This window comes from Falco peregrinus, chromosome Z (genome assembly GCF_023634155.1).
Source record: "Falco peregrinus isolate bFalPer1 chromosome Z, bFalPer1.pri, whole genome shotgun sequence".
In the NCBI taxonomy this organism is placed as follows: domain Eukaryota; kingdom Metazoa; phylum Chordata; class Aves; order Falconiformes; family Falconidae; genus Falco; species Falco peregrinus.
Genome location: NC_073739.1, coordinates 48,280,634 through 48,300,837, shown reverse-complemented (window position 1 = coordinate 48,300,837; position 20,204 = coordinate 48,280,634). Strand labels below are relative to the sequence as shown.

The following is a 20,204-nucleotide window of genomic DNA, read 5'->3' as shown; positions in this document are numbered from 1 at the left end:
AATATAGAACCATTTATCTTTAAATGAGACACATTTTATTTTCTTATTACTTCCTCCCATCACAGTACCCCTCCTGTATTTCATCTCTGGGAAGTCAAGCAAGCAATGCTTCATGCATAAGGTCTAAGTTCTGCTTTTGCAGGAGTAAACGTTAATCAGCTGGGTGTGAAGACAGAGATCTAATCATGTATTTAGAGTAGGCACATGCTCATTTGCTCACCCACTCTGCTCAAAGACAACAAGCACTGAGCTCTTACATGAAGTTAATCACAAAACCACTTGGATTCACTGTCAGGTAAATCTTTATTATATTAATCATGCACCAGCAATAAGCAGCAACATCTTTACTGTGATGGCTTTTGACACGGGTGCAGGACTCACCCCTCCTGCCTTTAGCAGCTTTCTTCTGAATTCCTCTGTCGGGTTGTTGAATGTGAGCTTTTCACAGCGGAGATGATTTACAGGTGGGTGGCCTTCAAGGTGCAGGAATAAGTCATAGTCAAATCGAACTTTCTTAGGTTCTTCCTGAGGGTTGAAAATAACCAGATAGAAACATCTAGCACCAAAACTAAGTTGAAAATAAGAACTACATAAAGACTGTAAATTAAAATGAAAATTATGTCATTTTTAATCATTCTTTGTGTTCTCAGACACATGATGGAATTTACCAAGTGTCAGCTGAGCTACAATAAATCAGAGAAGTTCCTATCAGCCCACAATAACACATGGTAAAATGCATGAACTTCATGAACTTCAAGCTGTCCTGAAAAGGCTTAATTTGAAGTGTTACGTCACGTTTGGCACAGGCAGCAGACATACACATAGGCAAGTATCATGATTCAGCTGACACAAGGTAACTCACTCACCAGCACAATCACACTTTTGAGCCTCAGATAGTACTGAAGACACTGCAGTAAGTTTTTAACACAAATTCCTCCACAAAGCCAAACACCATTGTTTTCTTCACAAGTTGTAGAAAGGGGTAAGAACGAAATTGTTGCAGCCATCTGCATATGATCTCCTATGTATGGGGTCTGCTCATTTATTAATGAAACTTCATTGCCTTGAACAAGTGTGGCCAGCTAGATTCCAAGTGTTGCACCACAGCTTCCAAGCGATTAAGATTTTCTGCTACTGCAGTGAAAAAAATGAAACTGAATGTTCCCTGTACCAATACGGAGAGAGAAAGAACCGGAAAGTTAACTTTATCTAGCAAAAAATCATCAGTGCTCTACTGCCCCAAGAAAGCCTCAGCTGAAAAAAGGATACTAGTAGCATTGAACAGACTTCAGTTTGTAATAACAGAGAAAAGATACCAAGAACACTTTGTGTTATACATTTACACAGTCCTTTCCTGAAGCTGTATGTAAGTTAAATGCTCTTTTAAGGCAAGATGAAGAAGCCCTTCCTCAAAAGGTCCTGATGTACAACAGAAGCCACCAAACTAATGTCAATCTTAAGGCAGAACAACTAAAAAGTCAAATTCGGGAAAAGCTTTAGCTACAAGGGAACCATGAGAGAAAAGGAGGAAGACTTATAGAAAAATCTTAGTCCATATCCAACATTGCACGTAATCAAAATGTGTGCTTTTTTCAAGAACAGATGCTTAAAAAACTTGCATTAAAAAATGTTTAGCTTTGATTAAGGATTCCAAGGATGTAAAGAACAGAAATAGTAGAAATCTCAGTTATTCTAAAAGTTAAAATCAGAGATTTCAAACACGGCCAAAGAGCAGCCTCATCACCCCATCTCTAGATTTGGAGCAGACAACAGAAGGGTATATGAAATAAACGGTCTGCAGTAGTCCATTTTTGAAGACAGAAGAGAGTAGTTCCCTTACATGAATTATTTTATTGATGGACCATTTTCAAAGGCAACCATGGATGAAGATATTTCTTATTGTTAAAAAGATTAACACACGACTTCTTGCAGAAAAAAAGTGGATGTGATTTACTCCACGGTCTGTCTAGAAAACTGTGAAGTTGCTACAGGCAAACAGTTAGTACCAGACAGCTTTGCCATAGAAGCAAAGTTGCAATAACTTATAAACAGGAAGAACTCTGTGGAAAGTTAGATGAACATAACCAGTGATTTTGAAGATGACTTTTACTACACAAAGGACTCCCAGTACCACTGTCATTGTGTCAAAATGGTATGACAGGGAAGGCAGATTATACTGCAGTTTATGAACCTTACCCTAAATGGACTGCATTTTGAAGTAGGAGTCTTTTGACCTAAAAGCGTCTTTCAAGGACTTTGTCTCAATAGCTAACAGATGCTCTGTTACTGCATCTGGGAGGGGTGTTTGCTTGCCATTTCTCCAGTTCTTTAAAGCTTGGAATATTTTCCATCAGGGTGAAATGCCTATTAGATTTACTACCAATTTCTGCTTAGTCCTGGGAACAGGGACCCTTTTAATTCTCCATGGTCCAAGTGGCTTCCTGTACCCCTGCCTTCTCTATTCACTAGGGTACCTTCTGAATCAGAAATTGAAAAATTGTCTACCTTGAATAAGTGATGATGGTCTGTCTCCTCTTCCTCCTTCTGTCTATCTCCTCTTTTTCTGTACTGGAATACCTGTGAAGTGGCTTAGAGGAGGAAGAGTAGCTGAGCCAGGAGAAAGCAGTAATTTGCCTCAGGAATGCCAGCTCAATTTTTGTGCCACTTTTCCTTTGTATTGTACAGACCCCTGGGAAGGGCATGCTCCTGCAGCTGTGTGAAGAGCTAGCTGACTCACAGTCCAACTGCTGCTTGTCGTATTCCATGACACCAAAATAAGGGTGATGGATGTTTGCAAACTTCCTAATTCCACATGCTGCTTGAGGGTGAGGTGAGTTGTAATCACTGCTGCCCTCTTGATCTCAGTCTAAGCCACAACTCCTGCTGGAGAACTCCTGAGATTTGCAGGTCTCCACAGTCAGCAAAGGCAGCCAAAACTCTGAGTGAAAAACAAAAAAAGAAATGTCGGGCAGGAAGCTTTCTGTAGAGATGCTTCAATGACTGACTCACTGTCTTCTGACTTTGTCTGCCCAGTATTGGGATGACCTCTTAAGAGAGGCAATAAAGAGAACGGGCTGCTTTTCATTAGATTTCCTGAATGAATCAAAACTGCTTCCCTAATATACACAGTGCTGAAAAGCGTACCAAAAAAGCCAGTCAGCTCACTGAGGCAGTTCTGTCCTTTTCCAACAGCAAACAGGGTAGCCTAAGCCCTGCTCTTCACAGATTGATACAGGGAACATTTCAGATTTACCTGTTCTGTTCAAAACCTAGAACTTAGAAAATGCCTGAGCAGAATTATCCACACCTGACACCTTGACAGAGCTTTCTGTGAAAGACAAAAGAATACTGGAGTATCTACTTAAAGGCATACACAGTTAACAAAGTTGTACTCTTAACACAAATTTTAAGTGACCAGAGTTCCTGAAAAAGTCTTTTACTATGCATTTCTGTTTTCCTTTGGTTTTAGTTCTCACCAAGCATTCAACACATGAAAGATGTAACACTGACTTGACTAAAATAATTATATTAAACTACATCTTGGTAACATAAAATAGTCACAGAGTTATCTTCTCTGCCTGCAAAGTATAGTACCAGATCCACCAAGGCACACGGCATACAAAAGGAACCTAAAATACTGCAGTTATTAAGGCACTGTACATTAAATCTTGCAAGCTTTTTGCTCTATAATTCCACCCAAATCCTGTTCTTTTTAACTGAATGAATTATTAGTAAGACAGACCCTGTTACATACATTAAAGCAAATTTCTGTATTTGCTATCTAAGAAACCCACAGTAATTGCAGTATTTACTTGAGACTCAAGAACTTGAGATACCACAATAATGCAAGCTTTGTAGAACGGCACTGGGTTCGTTTTTAAACTGTGCCCCCTGGTAATGTTGAGTACAATCAATGTTCACATGCAGTGTAAAAGAATGTTTTTTCAGTTTGAGGATACAGGATTGAAAAAAATCCAAAACTGTTCTGCAAGATCAGAAAGTGAACAAATTAAAAAGATTGGCAATACTAAAATAGAACGAGTTCATTATGAAATCAGTATACTCAAGATCAGTTTCCTTTCTTAAAGTTTAAGTGGCCCTTTTACTTCCTTAATCGTCATTTAAAGCCTGTCCACTTCTGAGTAGGGCTAGTAACTCTTCTGAAAAATTACATTCAACTTTATTATTTTATCAGGTAATCCTAATTTCATAGTTATCTACTAAACACAACTATGCATTTCTAGAAATTACAGTGACTTTGAATTGAGGAACAGCACTGACAAAGACAGATTTAAACTTAATTTTTAACTGAGTTTATGAATTACACAGTAAATACTTTAAAAACTCTGACTTCCACATGATTTTTTTAATTTATTTTTTTAAAAAATGAAAAGTGTGTCATTCCATACCTTGTTCTTGAAGTAAACCTCAATTGGTAAAATGAAACCAGCATACCCAGATTCTTCAACTTTGTATGGTGGATCCTTGCACACTGAAACGAAAAGAAAAAAACATATTTAACACACACACAAAAAAGTTTTACATGCACAAGCAAAACATAGGAGCAAATAATCTGTGACAATAGTTCTATGGCAGCACCATTACAAAACTACACACACACAGTACTACATATCTGTGCAAAACTCAACGTGAATTTTGCAAGCAAATCGTTCCTGCTGGTATACAACCTACAGTTTAGGGATAGCAAATTTTTCTTTTTTTTTTTTTTCTTTTTCAGTCCTTTCAGACTGCTAAAGTAGAACCACCAGGGACTTCAACACCAGGTGGACCCACTGAGTACCCACAACTGCTACATAGGCACTGCAGCCATGGCTTGTTCTGGGAATGGAAAGTAGGATTCCACCCTGAGAGAGTTAAACATGTAGAGGGCAGAAGAACCGCCAGTCATGTATTCATAACCTACTACTAATAAAATGCTAATTCTAATAACTTTAATTTAAAATAAATTAATTACATTAGAGCTAATAAAATTAAAATCTGTATAACTGGGGGGGAGGGACACACAACACAACATTCCAGCTTAGAGAACCTAAAACAGTATTCGGGTTTACCCTATAGGATTCAGACTTCTTTAACTGACAGTGTGTATTACTAGCTCCAACATCTCCCTCAGGTTTTCAGTTTATGCAGAGGCTTTTAGTTACATGAAATCCCCACAGTATTGAACATGAGCTCTCTGAAGAAAGTGACTCCAACCAGTGACAAAAAGCAAGTTGTTATAGAACCTGGAACAGAAGCCACCTCTTCTGTTTGGCTGCATGACAACCCCATTACAGAATTCATGCCCACATAACACATACACACAAAGGTATGCTGAGAAACCACATCTCCTGCAGCATCAACTCAGATGCTTCCAAATGCTGCATCAATACGTATGACACGTTATACGCACTACCATCTCTATGACATCATAGGCAAATGACCAGTTTCTCAACTGTAGATTTGTTGTCTACAAGTAAACTGTTCAATCTTGCTGACTGAAAAAAGAATTCAGACTTCGAGATAGATCATCATTTGCTAAGATGTACAGTTTTTTCAGAATTCCCTGTTAGCCGTTCACTGTACTGTATCGGGTACAACAAGCTACAAAAAGTGTGTCTTGCAATCAACTGTGCAGGGCCTGAATACCAAAATTATTATTTTTAGCAAAGCACCATAGATGGGCACTTACCACTCTCTACCATCCCATCAGGGATGACAGGCCCATCAGACACATCCAGGAATACAACCACTGCTACCTTCTCAATAAGTATCATTGGTATGTCAGCTTTCTGAAGACATGCAAGCTTGGTTAACCCCAAGTGAATGAACACAGCAGAATTTTCTCATACTACCTTGCCATTCTTCTCCTGCTCTGCTAGCACCAACCCCACACAAGGACTTCAAGGATGAGAAAGATTCCAAGTCCTTGCTCACCTACTGAAGCTGGCCATCACTACCCAGTTCACTGCATGCAATCATTAGAAAGGGAAAAGGATGACAAAAACAGAGTAAGAATAGTCTCTTTTCCAGGCTCTTCTGCAATACTGTCTTCTTGCAGCTATAGAATTTAAGTTTGTTTTTCTTGGCTGGAAAAAAGAGGACTTACGGTTGATAAAGTGGGATTGTAAAAGATTTTGAAGAAACGTGTTAACAATGATAGGTCAAATCTGAGAGGTGGTTTCTGATACATAAAACTTTCAAGTTGGAAACTGGGCATTTTGTTAGATTAGAACCTCCCAGAAGTGGTATTTCACCTTCTATTGACATGTCTTCCCTTAAAATGGCTTACCAGCATTTGAAAAATGTAAATAGTCCTAGTGGAGCACAGCGACAGGTTAAGAGTTATACATACTGACAACTTTTTCAGTCAAAATAGAGGAACCTTCCTGCTTCTCCCCTGCCTTCAGAAGAGAACATGAGAAGAAAGCCTTCCCAGTATTCTTCAAATGATTAGCAGGGTTCAGAAGACTGAAATCTAGTTCTATAAAACCAGGGAAAGATTATACAGCAGCATTTATCCAGACAGAAACATAGGAACTGTAACAATACATTAACTGTTACAGAGATTTCAGGCTCCATTATATGACAGGTCACAAATCTTCTTTTTTTAAAAAATAAATATCACATCAACTTCTTCCTAAGCACTTAATTGGTGCAGAACACACTGTCAGCATAAGTATTTCTCATTCTCTCCCTCAAGTTTATCTTCTTTCAGATTTACACAGCTGTTAGCCATGCTGAACAGTACCTTGTCGAAGTTCCAAATACAGTTCTGAAAACGAAGTCTGCTATACTTGCAGGCTTTGTTGAAATTTGGGTGATGGCTTAAAGAATAACCACAAGGAAACTACCTCGGGTGACCTCCCCAACTGAAAGGTGGACTTCTAATAAAAGGAAAATTCTACAATCTTGTAAACGAAACCTTCCTGGGAATTAAAAAAAAAAAAAAAAAAAAAGCAAGCAAGTGACTGAGAAAAGCTCCATGCCACTGCATATGTGTAGACAGCAACTACCGCATTTTCCTCACCTTTCTTGTGGAAGCCACTACTACATGAACTGGCAGAAACAGCACCTCTGTGCACTCTGAACTGGCAGAAACAGCACCTCTGTGTACTCTGAGCCAGCGCTCACCGACATAAGCTCCTTTTGTGCTGCTGAACTGTCACAAGTAGTATCCAGGGCTGCAGTGGCATGTGTGGTTCAGCCAAGCCAACACACAAACATCCTAGCAAGTTTTGGTGAATGGAAAAGACAGAAGTGGCAAGTTAGGTAAAATACAGAAAAAGTAGAAAGAAAAAAATAACAGGAGAGGAAAAAACCCCACACCTTTAGTGGAGAAGGAAAATAGAAGCAAAAGCAAATTACAAGTATAGCCCCACAGATCAGAACCAACAACAGACACTAGGAAGGAGTGATTTTGAAGAACCTGGAAACCCTAACAGCTTCTCAAAGCTCCTTCAAAAAAGCACCTACACTACATCAGGTAGATAAACTGGAAAAACTGCCCCTCTACAGACATACAATTTCCTCCTCATCCAGAGGGATAGAGGCATGTCCCCAGTAACTGCTCTTCTCCTTTGAAGTGGCACCTACAAATGCATTTCAAGCACCAGATAAACAAAGCCTCTTGCACAACATTATCACTAAGATGTAATTATTTTGGCCAGGGTTTTTTTCTATGGAAACAGCTTGTATGATTCACAATGAGTTTCCTCCCTCTTTCCTCTATCTTTTGACTAGGTGGTCCAACTTCAAGAATCTCTGTGACAATTAATCCTATGGATCTAGTTATATACTAGTGCTTGCTCTGAGAAAGCAGTTCCAGAGAGTATCTTAACTGAGATGCAGGGATAAGCAGCCAGCAGTATGCGTAACTACAAAGCAGTTATAACACAGCACCTCCTCTCAAGAGAACTGCAGGGCTAGGAGGAGAGAAGTAAAGAGGAAAAGCAAAACTATGCGTATTTATTTAGGCCCACTAGCCACAGAATAACCTGTGGTTTTTTGCCTTTGTAAGGCACTATACTGTTATCATCTCTTTTGTCAGAATGGAGGATCATTTCTCTTCCACCATAAATGAAAGCTTTAATCTTAGGTATTTGCAAACGCATTTGTTGAACACAGATAGACCAGCCCCCTACAGCAGTTTTAGTGCAATTCTGAAATGAGAATAGGAGTTTATGCAACACAATTATACAAGCTGAAGTCCATCCCTTCTGCTCATCATTTTTCATTATACTTTGGGGTGAACGCTGCTGTAACACATAGTAACACTGGTATGTTGGAGGCCACAGAAGGGAATTTGGATCAAGCAGGGCTCTAAGTATAACAAAAGCTGTTCATATACTGCATAGGAGCTTGAACATATGTGAAACTGAAAGACTACACAAGCTACACAAGACTACACAAGTGAAGCGATGGAGGGAAGAGGGGAAGGTGTAGATGCTAGAGAAAGAAGGTTCGGGTCCCAGGACAAGAAGTAGTTCTCACAGCTGGAATGCCATTTTGCCATAACGCTAGGGAAACAGACACATGCACACCCGTGTGCAACCGCACAGGTACTGACTTCCAGTACTGTATACACCTCAGGTGCTCACCTACAGCATACTGTCACTTCACTTCCCTTGATAGAGGACTCTTTAGGCACTTAGCTGCAGTCTTAGCTGTATTACCAACACTTCACAAACAACAGGAATAGTCAGAAGCATATTGGCCATACTAATCTGTTTATTTTGACCAGCCTTGCCACATACGCAAGTGCAGTAATTTGCAGCTAATAAAAATTATTGAAATACTCCTCAAACAAAACATGCCTTCCAGAGACCAACTGCAAGATTATCAATATGCATCTTTAAATGAAAGATCAGTAAAAACATTATCATTACTAATAACCAATTTTATTAACAAGCATTTCCTCTCCAAAAGATCTCAGTACATGTTCTGGTAATATTGCCTGTTTTTCTACGTATAAGAGAGTGACGTGAGTGCTCATTTCTCATTCAATGCACTCTACAACTAAATTCTTTTGATAATGCCAGCATAATGAGTTACCTAAGATCACAGCAAGCCGGGACAGGAATTTATGAATTGCTATCCATCCCCTATTTGTCAGGGGAATATGCCTTCTCTGTAGCTCACATAAATGGCTTAAATAATTTATCTCAAATGTTTTGCTTCTTTATTCCACAAGTGAAGCCCTGCATTTTGTGTTGTGCTCCCACATGCATTCTCATGTGTTGCATCAGACTTTAACTGACACGTAAGGAACAGATGCAAATCAAGCCATGATGATGCATTTCACTAAGAGTGACCACAATGGGGCCTTTGGAGATAACAACAACAAAATTCTAGTAAGAGCTATCTTTTTTAAAGGCTTTAACATGAGATTCATTTGCCACTCCAACACTGTTAAACACTTTACTGTGAATAGATGTTTCCTTTATTAAAAATGCAGTCAGGATCAGTAAGGAAAGGCAGAAGTTCCTTTTAGGCAGATACTGACACGACATCAGGACAATGCAGAATGACTGTAACCCTTCACATACATTTTGTGCACCCTGCAGGATACACCAAGTGGGTGCTGGAGGAAGTGAAGCCTTCTGATAAGAGAACTGGTTTAACTTTGTTGTACTGGTATTTCATATATTCTTGCCTATAATTTTCTTATATTTGTCACCCTTTGACCAACTTTTTCCTTCTATTCATCACCAGCTTCATCGGAAGAAGTCTGAGAACAAGGGGTGGCACTGACTTTCAGAGGAAGGCAGATCACGGTGCCAAAACCCTCCTGCAGGAAGAAGTCAGATTTAAATATTCAGCTGAGACGTCTATAAAAGCTCTCTGACGGCTACTCAGTAGCTCACGTTCTCAGCTGGTGCACTGCAGTACTTGGACTCTACAAAAAGCCAGGACGAGAACAGATCTGTTATGCCCCATCAACCTCCAGGCACACCTCAGCCATTAAATATGAATAAATCGCTAGGAAGGTTCACACAAAAGCTAACAAAAACTACTATGTCGAGTGTGGGTTAAACAGCACCTCCTACACTAGGAATAAGGAGTTTCCATTTCATTAACACCTTATGTTAACAAGAATTTCATAAGAAAGATATAACCCTCATGTGAGATCACGGGAAGTACTAAGCACGAAGACTGAGCTTTCAGCATTGCATTTACGGTCAGAGAAACTCCCTGGCCCACATGCTGAATGCCCAGATTCTCACCACTTCTACCAGCTGGATAGGATAGAAAGATACCTTAAATAGAGTGACCCCTAACTAACTTCTGGAGTGGTATTTTCTGTATGCAATGCCTACTCCCTGACCACTGGGTAGCTTCTTCATCATTTCAGGTGAAATTGATACACACGACAGGAGGGAAGAGGAAAAAAACTCCATCATGTCCATCAAGGTTTCCAACTTCAGGTCTTACTGAAGTACTTAACTCAGCACTGGCCTTTAAACATTGCTAAAAGACCAGCAGAGAGAGTAGAAAACACCCACTCACTCACAATCAAATTTCTTATTGTTCCAAACAAAAGTAGATTAACAAGGATGAGGTTTGGGGTGTTTTTTTGATTTGGGTTCCTTCACACACACACACCCTTTTTTTTTTTTTTGGGGGGGGGGGGGGGCGGGCACTCCTAACTCTTAGTCTTAGCACACAAAGAGAGCAGTAAGCCTACAACACACAATTTCGAGTTTCTGAAATACAGCAGTGTGCTTCCTACATCCTCTGAATCAGGCGGGGCAACCTGAAGTTTCGCATTTACGATGCTGTCAATAACTTTGATAACTTTAGAGGTGTTTTCCTGTAATTTAATGGTTTCTTATACTAATTCTCAGTGCACATATACTATCTGTCCACAGGTCCTGGAAACAATTGAGAACATGACGCTGTAAACTGAACAGATCCAGGAATTCCTTACTTTGATTTTTTTCTGCAGCACATATAAAATACCCCCTGGCCTTTGAAAATATAGTCACTAAGCGTTTTGACATCAACTGTTTGAGATCAGAAGGCAGACCTATGGTATCCTCACTATTTCATAATGCTGTGCAAGCCCATTTAATGTACGTATACTGCAGAAAGTGCATGCAGGAAAGAACGGATCTTCACTCATTAACTACACAGAAGAAAGCAATTTGTACTGCCAGAGAACAGGCAAGAGCTACCTTAACTTGGAAGTTCCCTCCCACGTAAAGGTACACTGTTGAAATTCACACTAATTATTTGTCTAATATTCTCCAGCTTTGCTGAAATGGGAGACGAAGGGGAAAGGGTTTAAAAGCTCCACGTCACATGCTAGACTGTGGAGCAATAGTGGCTTGGCAGTAAATCGTCCACTGGACCTTGAAATGCTGCATTAAACCATTTGTCCCCACCCCTTCCAGGACTTCCAGCAGGAGGAGCACTTCTCTTGACTGCCCCACCACAGACATCAAAAGAGACCCTGGCACCTGCAAGGTTTCAAACTTCAGCACACATCACAGATGGTGCAGAAGCCCCTCCGCTTGGCTCAAGGACATAGAAAGTATTTAGCTATTGTCTGTACTGCACAAGCAAGCAATAATCTTTAATGAGACATATGGAAGTTACTGGAGCTGTCTAGGACCACTCCTAGTTTATCCCTCCCAACCCTTCCATCTGCTCCCTCAGGTTTCCTCCACATCGTATTGGAATGACAGGGAGAGGAGAGAAGAGGAAAAAAACCCCACGACTATTTTGAAACTGAAGTTATTCCTACACTGCATTTCACCTTTTAATTCTTTGTTATTGTTGTTTGTTTTTTTTTCCCAACAGGAAGTGGTGTTCAAACAAGAGTGTTATCTCTCCCAGGTATCAATGGATAAGAGTACATGACTTCCAGGAAGTCTAGAAGTATTCCTTAGAAATGAAGGCTGTTGAAGCAAAGGAAACACCCTTGAACAGGAAAGATCCTTAACTGAACTGCAGCTAGGGCTGTCTGGAAATAACATAATAAACCAGACAATTATTTTTCATGGAAAAGACATTAGATTTAATATTAAAAACTGACTATAAACGTAATTTTGTCCTGTAGATACCATTATTATTTTAAGAGTAATAAAAATGCCCAGTAACTGTGCATTGATGCATCCTCATAACTGTATAGAAAATATAGCCCTTGGGATTTTCTCTTTTACTAAGGAAAATAGGTTGCACAGTTGCAGGGTCTGAAGTAAATTCTATCTCAGTTTTTAATTATATACTTCTCCCTGCTCAATAAAGAGACTTTGCATAGAGAGTATTTTTTCTCAACTCCCAGGCACTTAAAAGTCAAATAAATATCTATGTAGTTCTTTATTTTAACTTAATTATGCTATATAATGATCTAACTGGGAACAAATATTTTCAGAGCTACCAAAATTAGTCTGTATTCCAGTGATGCCATACTTGTGTCAAACTTTATGTTGAACTGCAAGCCAAGTCTAAGAATTTTTCCATCACACTTCTCAGTTCTTTGTGCTTGTTTTATTTTGTTAATGATCACAAAAACATAATTTCTTTAATTTGTAAGGCTTTTCATTCTATGGAACACATATAGTAACTTAGAAAAATATCAGAACGCTTCTCTTGTAAAAGAGCAGCGTCATGTATAATCTGTGTTTGCAACAGCCTTGAGAAGGTAAGTCTCTCCATCTGGGAGTGCTCAAAAAAGCTTTAAAAAGTGCACAGAAAAGCTGGCTGCTGCCTAATGCTCAACAAAGTCAGTACAAATCTTTCCATTTTATTAAGAGACAAGAGCTGCAAATCAGTCTGTAATGCTGTCTGGTAGAACTTCTGTGAAAATTCAGTAGCAAAGAACAAAATCTGCTACTACATTCACCATTACCACTAGTTACCATAAATGTAGCTGACTTCTTACGCGACAATTTAAAAGAAACCCGTAAGTAGCTCCAGCAACAAAAGTGAGTGGATTTCTGGATGGCTAGAACAGCTCCTGGACTGTATCAGCACTCTCCAGCAAAAGCCAAGTAACAGACAACTTCTCTTCAGAGAAGATAAAGTATTTAGAACTAAGAAACCAAGATAGGAGATTAGGGCACATCTGCATGAAAAGTAGCATAATTCAGTTACTGTTCACAATGAATACAGAGTTTGTATTTGAAATAATATTAACTAGTATCTAAAAGCAAGACACTAACTCAGTGGAGTTAGCACATCCTCATTGTCAGCTGCAATAGCATTTTGCACTTGGAACAATAGTTGCTGTATCTCTTTATTGCCCTTTGAAGCCTGCAGACAGAATTGCAGTATATTTTAACTTAAGTCTGCAAGAAATTGCTTCTTACAAAAACATTTTAACATTAACTGCAATGTTTCTTTCTTCATATTTAATACACTGGAAAACATAACTATTTCTGCTTGTATCATCTACCTGATAGTCTTCTTGATGCTGTTCAGAGCATCTGTATATAAGATCAGGAATGCTAGTCTACATTTCGTAGTTATTTTAGCAATTGGAGAGTGGGACTAAGAGAAGGGAAAGAGAAATACCTCTTCAAACACATTTCATTAACACCATTCATTAGCAAATGGGAAAATACAATAAAGTACACTATCCTAATATAAACAAAACATTGACATATTAATATGACATGAGCTTGAAACTATACATGGGTGCCGCTAAGGTGGGAACAATTATTTACACAGTGTGTTTAAATGAATCTGCCCACTTCTTCCGGCTTCCACTTCACATTACTTGTGTAACGGACCAACACAAAGGTCTACACTCAAAAATACCCTGAAGCAGAGATTTGAGGTCTGTGTGCAAACACATTTATAATGAACATAATGCAAATGTATGCTCCAGGCATAAACACAGCTTATGAACTGTGTTTGCATGCAGGTAATGCAGATGTTCTATATGTTGCCATGCAGTTAATGTTCACAACAATTATACTCTTCAGCTGTTTGACATTTTGAGGGAAGAAAACAGGAGAACAGGTAGCCATGTGAGGCTAATGATAAGTAATTTATAAAGAAGGGGCACAGAAAACTAAGATTTTCTTCAAACAGAAATAAATAGAATTTCTGAGCACTAAATGCTGTTTCTGACCACTATAGCAAACCTACAGCTTTATTTTTCTGCCTCCGAGAGGTAGAATATAATAGAATAAACTATTTCAGTTGGAAGGGACCTACAATGATCATCTAGACCAACTGCCTGAACACTCCAGGGCCGGCCAAGCTGAAAGTGTGTTATTAATGGCATTGTCTAAATGCCCCTTAAACACTGACAGACTTGAGGCATCGACCACCTCTCTAGGAAGCCTGTTCCAGTGTTTGACCACCCTCAAAAGAAATGTTCCTCAATGTTACTCTGAACCTCACCTAACGCAGCTCTGAGCTATTCCCACCCATCCTGTCGCTGGATCCCAGGGAGAAGAGATCAGCACCTCCCTCTGCACTTACCCTCCCCAGAAAGTTTCAGGGAGCAATGAAGTCACCTCTCAGCCTCCTTCTCCCCAAACCAGACCAGCCCAACGTCCTCAGACGCTCCTCATAGGACACTCCTTGCAGCCCTTCCCTCCAGCTCTGTTGCCCTCCTCTGGGTGCATTCAAGGACCTTGACATCCTTCCTAAATTGCGGGGCCCAGAACTGCACACAGTACCCAAGGTCAGGCTGCACCAGCGCTGAATGCAGTGGGATAATCCCCCCTTCTGACCGGCTGGTTACGGCGTGTTTGGTGCCCCCCAGGACGCGGTTTGCCCTCCTGGCTGCCAGGGCACGCTGCTGACCCAAGTGAGCTTAATGCCCACCAGCACCGCCGGTCCCCTTTCTGCAGGGCTGCTCTCCAGCCACTCCTCTCCCAGCCTGTGCTTGTGCCTGGCATTACTCCATCCCACATGCAGAATCCGGCACTTGCATTTGTGAAATTTCATGCCATTAATCCTTGCTCAATGTTCCAGTCTATTCAGATCCCTCTGCAAGGTCTCTTGTCCCTCAAGACAGTCAGCAGCACTTCCCAGCTGACTATCATTGACAAATTTACTAATGGTGCGTTCAACTCCTGGATCCAGACAGTTGATACATGTATTGAACAGAACTGTTCTATCCCTAGAACGGAACCCTGAGGAACAGCACTGGTGACCGGTCACCAGCCAGACGGAGCCCCATCCACTGCAGCCCTCTGAGCCCTGGCATTCAGCCAGTTCCTCACCCAGTGCACCGTGAACCTGCTCATCTCGCAGTGGGACAGCTTGTCCAGAGGGTGCTGTGAGGGACAGCATTAAAAGCCTCACTAAAATCCAGAAAAACTACATCCATCACTTTTCCTTCACCCACTGGGTGGGTGATCTTGTTGTAGAAGGGTATCAAATTAGTTAAACACGATATTCCCTTTGTGAACCCGTGTTGACTGTGCCCGATGACTGCACTGTCCCTTAAATGGCTTTCAGAGGCACCCAGTACAATCATCTCCGTAATTTTTCCAGGAACTGAGGTTAGACTAACAGGTCTGTAGTTCCCTGGGTCATCCCTCATGCTCTTTTTGTAGACTGGAATAACACTGGCTAGCTCCCAGTCAGCAGGGACCTCCCCAGACTCCAAAGACCTTTGGCAGAAGATTGAGAGGGATCCTGCCGTAACATCCCCTAGCTCCTTCTCAGATGAACCCCATAAGGCCCCATGGACTTGCGAACATCCAGCTGACACAGCTGGTCCCTTACAATTTCAGAGTCCACCAATGGAAAGCCACTTCCCGCACTTGTGGTCCTCTGACTCAGCACAGGGCAGCCCAAGGTTCATCATTAGTATTAAAGACTGAGGTGAAAAACACATCGAGTGCCTCCCCTTTCTCTTCATCCCTATTAGTCAGCTGACCATCTTAAACAAGTATTGGTCCAATGCTTTCTTTAGGCCTCCTCCTGCTATTAACGTACTTTTAAAAGCCCTTCTTGTTATCTGAAACAACACTGTCTAGCTTCAACTCTAATTGAGCTTTGGTCTTCTGCGTCTTCTCCCTGCATAAATGAACCACAGCTATGTAACTCTTCCTGCAAAGGCTGACCTTGCTTCAAGAGATGACAGAATTTCTTTTTTCTCTTGAGCTCCACGAAGAGTTCCCTGTTCAGCTGAGCTCACCTGCTGCCCCCCTTACTTGACTTACGACGCAGTGGGACTGCCTGTTCCTGTGCTTCTAAAAGGTGGTTCTTAACAACAGACCAGCCCTTGTGGACTCCTAAAGCCCTCAACAGCAGATTCCCAGGGTACTCTCTGCTAAATAGCTCCCTAAATAACTTAAAGTTTGCTCTCCTGAAGCCAGGGTAGCAACTCTCCTCTCCTCCTTATTACACTGAAAATTTTAAACTCAACCATTTCCAGGTCACTGTAGTCAAGACAGCCACCTACCATTAACAATCAAGTCTTAAGAGAGCATCTCTCCTAGCTGGCTCACTGAGTAGTTATGACAAGAATTTATCTCCTACAAACATCAAGAATTTCCAAGACCTGCTCGTCACAGCAGTATGATATTCCCCAGCTGATGTGTAGGAAGTTGAAATCTCCCATAAAGACAAGGGCTACCAACCCAGAGATTTCTCCTAATTGCCTATAGAACAACTCATCAGTGCTTACATCCTGGCTGGGTGATCAGCAGTAAACACCCTCTGCAACATCTCCTTTGCCTTCCATGCCCCTAATCCTCCCCCAGAGGCTCTCAACCACATCAGCCATAACTGTAAGGGCTGCACAGGCAAGCCTCTCTCTTACATACAGTGTGTGTGACATCTCCCCTCGCCTGCCCTGCCTCCTGAACAGCCTGTAGCCCTGCATCCCAATACTCCAGCCGTGGGGCTCATTCCACCAACTCTCACTAATTCCAATGATATTGTAGCTCTGGGAGCTGACCAACACTTCCAGTTTATCCTGTTTGTCTCTCGCATTGCATGCACTGGTGTACAAGCATTTTGGATACACTGAAAGATACACGCTGAAAGGCAGCCACAGATGCGTTTCTTCTCAAAATCTGCAGCCCTACATACTGTGTAGCTGAAAAGAATGGAAAAGGGAGGGGGAGGAAAGACAGATTGGGCCTTGAAAGCAGAAAATCTTCAAAGTGGTGCATGGTCTAATCCACAATAGTTGGGTTTGTTCTACGCCAATTCCAGCATAAATTGAACAATTAGTGTTAAAAATCCTCACCTTAAAAAATGTTACATTCAAGAGTCTGTATATGCACTACTAATCTTGTGGTAATCTGTAAAACAATAAAAATACAGTGACTGTGCAGTCCAAATACATATTTGATAGATCATGGCTAGGGTTTTGCCTAAGAAAGCAGTTTGCTTTCTCAGGCATGAAAGCCGTTTGTTTCGCAATCTTTCAACTCTGCTTTTTTAAAGAGTCATGGAAAAAAGCAGACAAAATTGCATCTGAGAATTGGTATTTTTTTTCTTGAAATTAAACAAATCAGAAAGCTATTGACTGAAACATTAGCAATGTTTTACTTGTTTATACATTATAGAGTAAAAACATTTTGCCTGCAATCCCTAGCCTGTAGTTGTTTCTGAGACAAAAAATGTACAGCATCATTTTCCCATCAATGACATCTTTATAATTCCACTGTTGAGTTGCAAGAGTTGGGTAATAAGTAAATAATTTTGTTCAAAATTCTGGAGGAACAGTTGGGGCTCTTAACTGTTAGTTCTGCAGACAGGGGAAAAGTGAACAGCTTCCTAATAGACCTTGACATACGCAAACTGCTAACGTTCATTTTTACTACCAGATATCCTAGAAACTTTTGTTTCAGTGTTCAGACAGCATTATTACATTAAAAATATGTTTAGAAATCACTGGCAAAGGCAAGTTTGGTTTTGTGAAGAATTATGCCATACTCCTAATATATAATGTGTTTTGCTTCCAGGAAACTATTTTTAAAAGAACTTCAAAGAATATGGCAGTGAAACAGAAAAGTGTTTCAGAAGTGTTTCAAAGTGACAAAAGTGTCATTACAAAGCTTTCCTGTGGAAAAATGTATTTGCAAAGCTGAAAAGTAAAGGGTACTCAAGATGCATAATAGACAGATTTTCTATGACTGTATAGTATGCTGGTATGTTTAAAGTCATGTACAGACAAAGAAGTTGTATCAATAAAATCATCTCAGTTAATCCTCAAAAGCTTAAGAGGTGGCACTTAATGCACTTCTAAAAAAAGTATAGTCTCTGATTGGTTTTTGTACCTCATTCCTTGAAACATTTTCATCTGTTCTGCTCTTGTTAGCATTCATTACCGAGGTACTAAAGGTTTGTTATGGCTTCATTTTCATGACTGAATGGTCTTATTTTACTCCGTCAATGTTCCCAGCACAAAGTATTTGAATTTTGGTTGTCATTCACCTTCAAGTTGATCAAATAGGAATTCAGTCACACAACTGTGACTCAAAGAACTGAATATCTTTGAAGTTTGATGGTATGTTTGAAAAGCAAACTTCATGTCTTTGGACAATGACTAGGACATTCTTATATGGCAGGTATTTTAATTATTTCCAGGAGAAAACTCATGCCTCCTTATATTCTTCAACAGCTCTTTAATTCATATCATTAAATGATGTGTCAATTTGAAATAAGAAAATGGCCAAATGTAAGGTCATTGCTTGGACTTTACATGATAAAATGACAACTAAAATTACCCTTGACAGATTTTCTACATCAGATTTTGTTCCCTCAGAACAACTCAGGCCTTGTTTACTTTATTACAGCTGAGTTGTGACTCTGAAGTTTTAATAACCCAGGGATGAACAAAGCACAAGAAGTCTTCTCAATTTCAACACAGGTTATTCCTTGCCAGATGTAAACTGAAATTAATGTAAGGAAACAGTCGATTAATGAGATACTAGTTTGTACTGAACTTCATGTCCTCGCTCATTATCAATCCCACTGGACTTCAAACCTACTCAACAATATAATTACACATTCAGACAAAGCCTAACCAGACAAAACCAAAAAAATTAACACAGTGAACAGCTTAGGAAAAAGACTCTAGAACACTTTCTGCAGTTCATCACTTGACCTTCTGAATCTGAACTCTCAATCACTTCAACTCTAATAATTTTCTTCGCTCACTGAAATATATTTATCTATCTCTTGGTATTCCTCTGGCACATGCTTTCTCCATGTGTTTTATTTGATTTAATAACAGCTTTAAAAACAGAGAACATAAATAATTCAGAGCAAATATCTTGAATAAAAAATTGAAGAGCATTACCCCAGCCAGACATGCAGGAAACAAGTAATCTTACACCACCATTGCTTCATTAGTGGTCATGACTCAGAATAGAGGGGAATAGAAAACTTGCACACTTCTCTTCATTTTTTATGAAGGAAATGTCATTAATTACTTTGGGTGAATCAATATAAACCCGTAATATCATGTATACCTCACAATAATTTGCTTCAACCTAACAAAATATCCCCCAGTTAACACTTATTTATAGTTCTTTCTGGAATGAGAGTACACATTGCCTAGAGGACATTGAATTAGTCAAAATGAAAATTAGCATTTCAAACTAGCATACCAGGTGCTTTCAAAGGAGTCATGCTCACAACTTCCCTTTATCAAAGCTGACTTCCTTCTTGGACATAATTTAATCAAAAAACATTATTTCCCTTAATAGATTTGACTGACAATAACCGCATAAAAAAGGTTTTCAAAGTCTGGCATGTTTAGTTCTGGGGGTTTCTTAACTTTGTCATTTTTGATTTGTTGGTTACTTTTGTTTTGTTTTCTTTTACTAAACTAGCAGTTGCCCCAGGAAACTGTCTGAATAGATATCTCTTGGATTTTGTTCCAAGTCTGATCTCCACAGGTCTGAAGAAAGAAAACCCCTGACCACAGTGTGCATGCAATCCACTGTTGAATCTTAAGAAACAAAAAGAGAAAGTGAAACCCAAGATGTAGTCAAATCAGAGTAAAACTCTTAAGTAAGCTTTGCCACTCGTTTTTCTGTATGTTTTTGGAAGGACAAGTCTCTCCACCAATCAGGTGTTTTAAAAATATGCTGTATCAAAGCCAGGTACTGTTTCTTTTAAAATTCAAGATGTTCCTGTTCATTTAATTTCTAACAGGTAAGCATGAAACAGGGCCAAACAGAAGGTGCAAGCTTGACTGCCTCATTTTTACAGCATCTGCTTGTCTTGTTCTTTGAAAATACCTAGACAACACACAAGGAAAACTGCCC

General features: G+C 39.9%; 1 protein-coding gene across 4 annotated transcripts in view; it reads right to left on the bottom strand.

Annotated features, from left to right (window-relative positions):
* Positions 1 to 20,204, bottom strand: part of MLLT3 (MLLT3 super elongation complex subunit) — a 138,578-nt gene that overhangs the window by 64,083 nt on the left and 54,291 nt on the right. For all 4 annotated transcript variants that reach the window (XM_055791183.1, XM_055791184.1, XM_055791186.1 and 1 more), the window contains 2 exons: positions 4,410 to 4,492; positions 382 to 525 (listed from right to left, as the gene is read on the bottom strand). In XM_055791183.1, the coding sequence (XP_055647158.1) occupies positions 382 to 525; positions 4,410 to 4,492 (227 nt within the window). The remainder of the gene's footprint in view (positions 1 to 381; positions 526 to 4,409; positions 4,493 to 20,204) is intronic.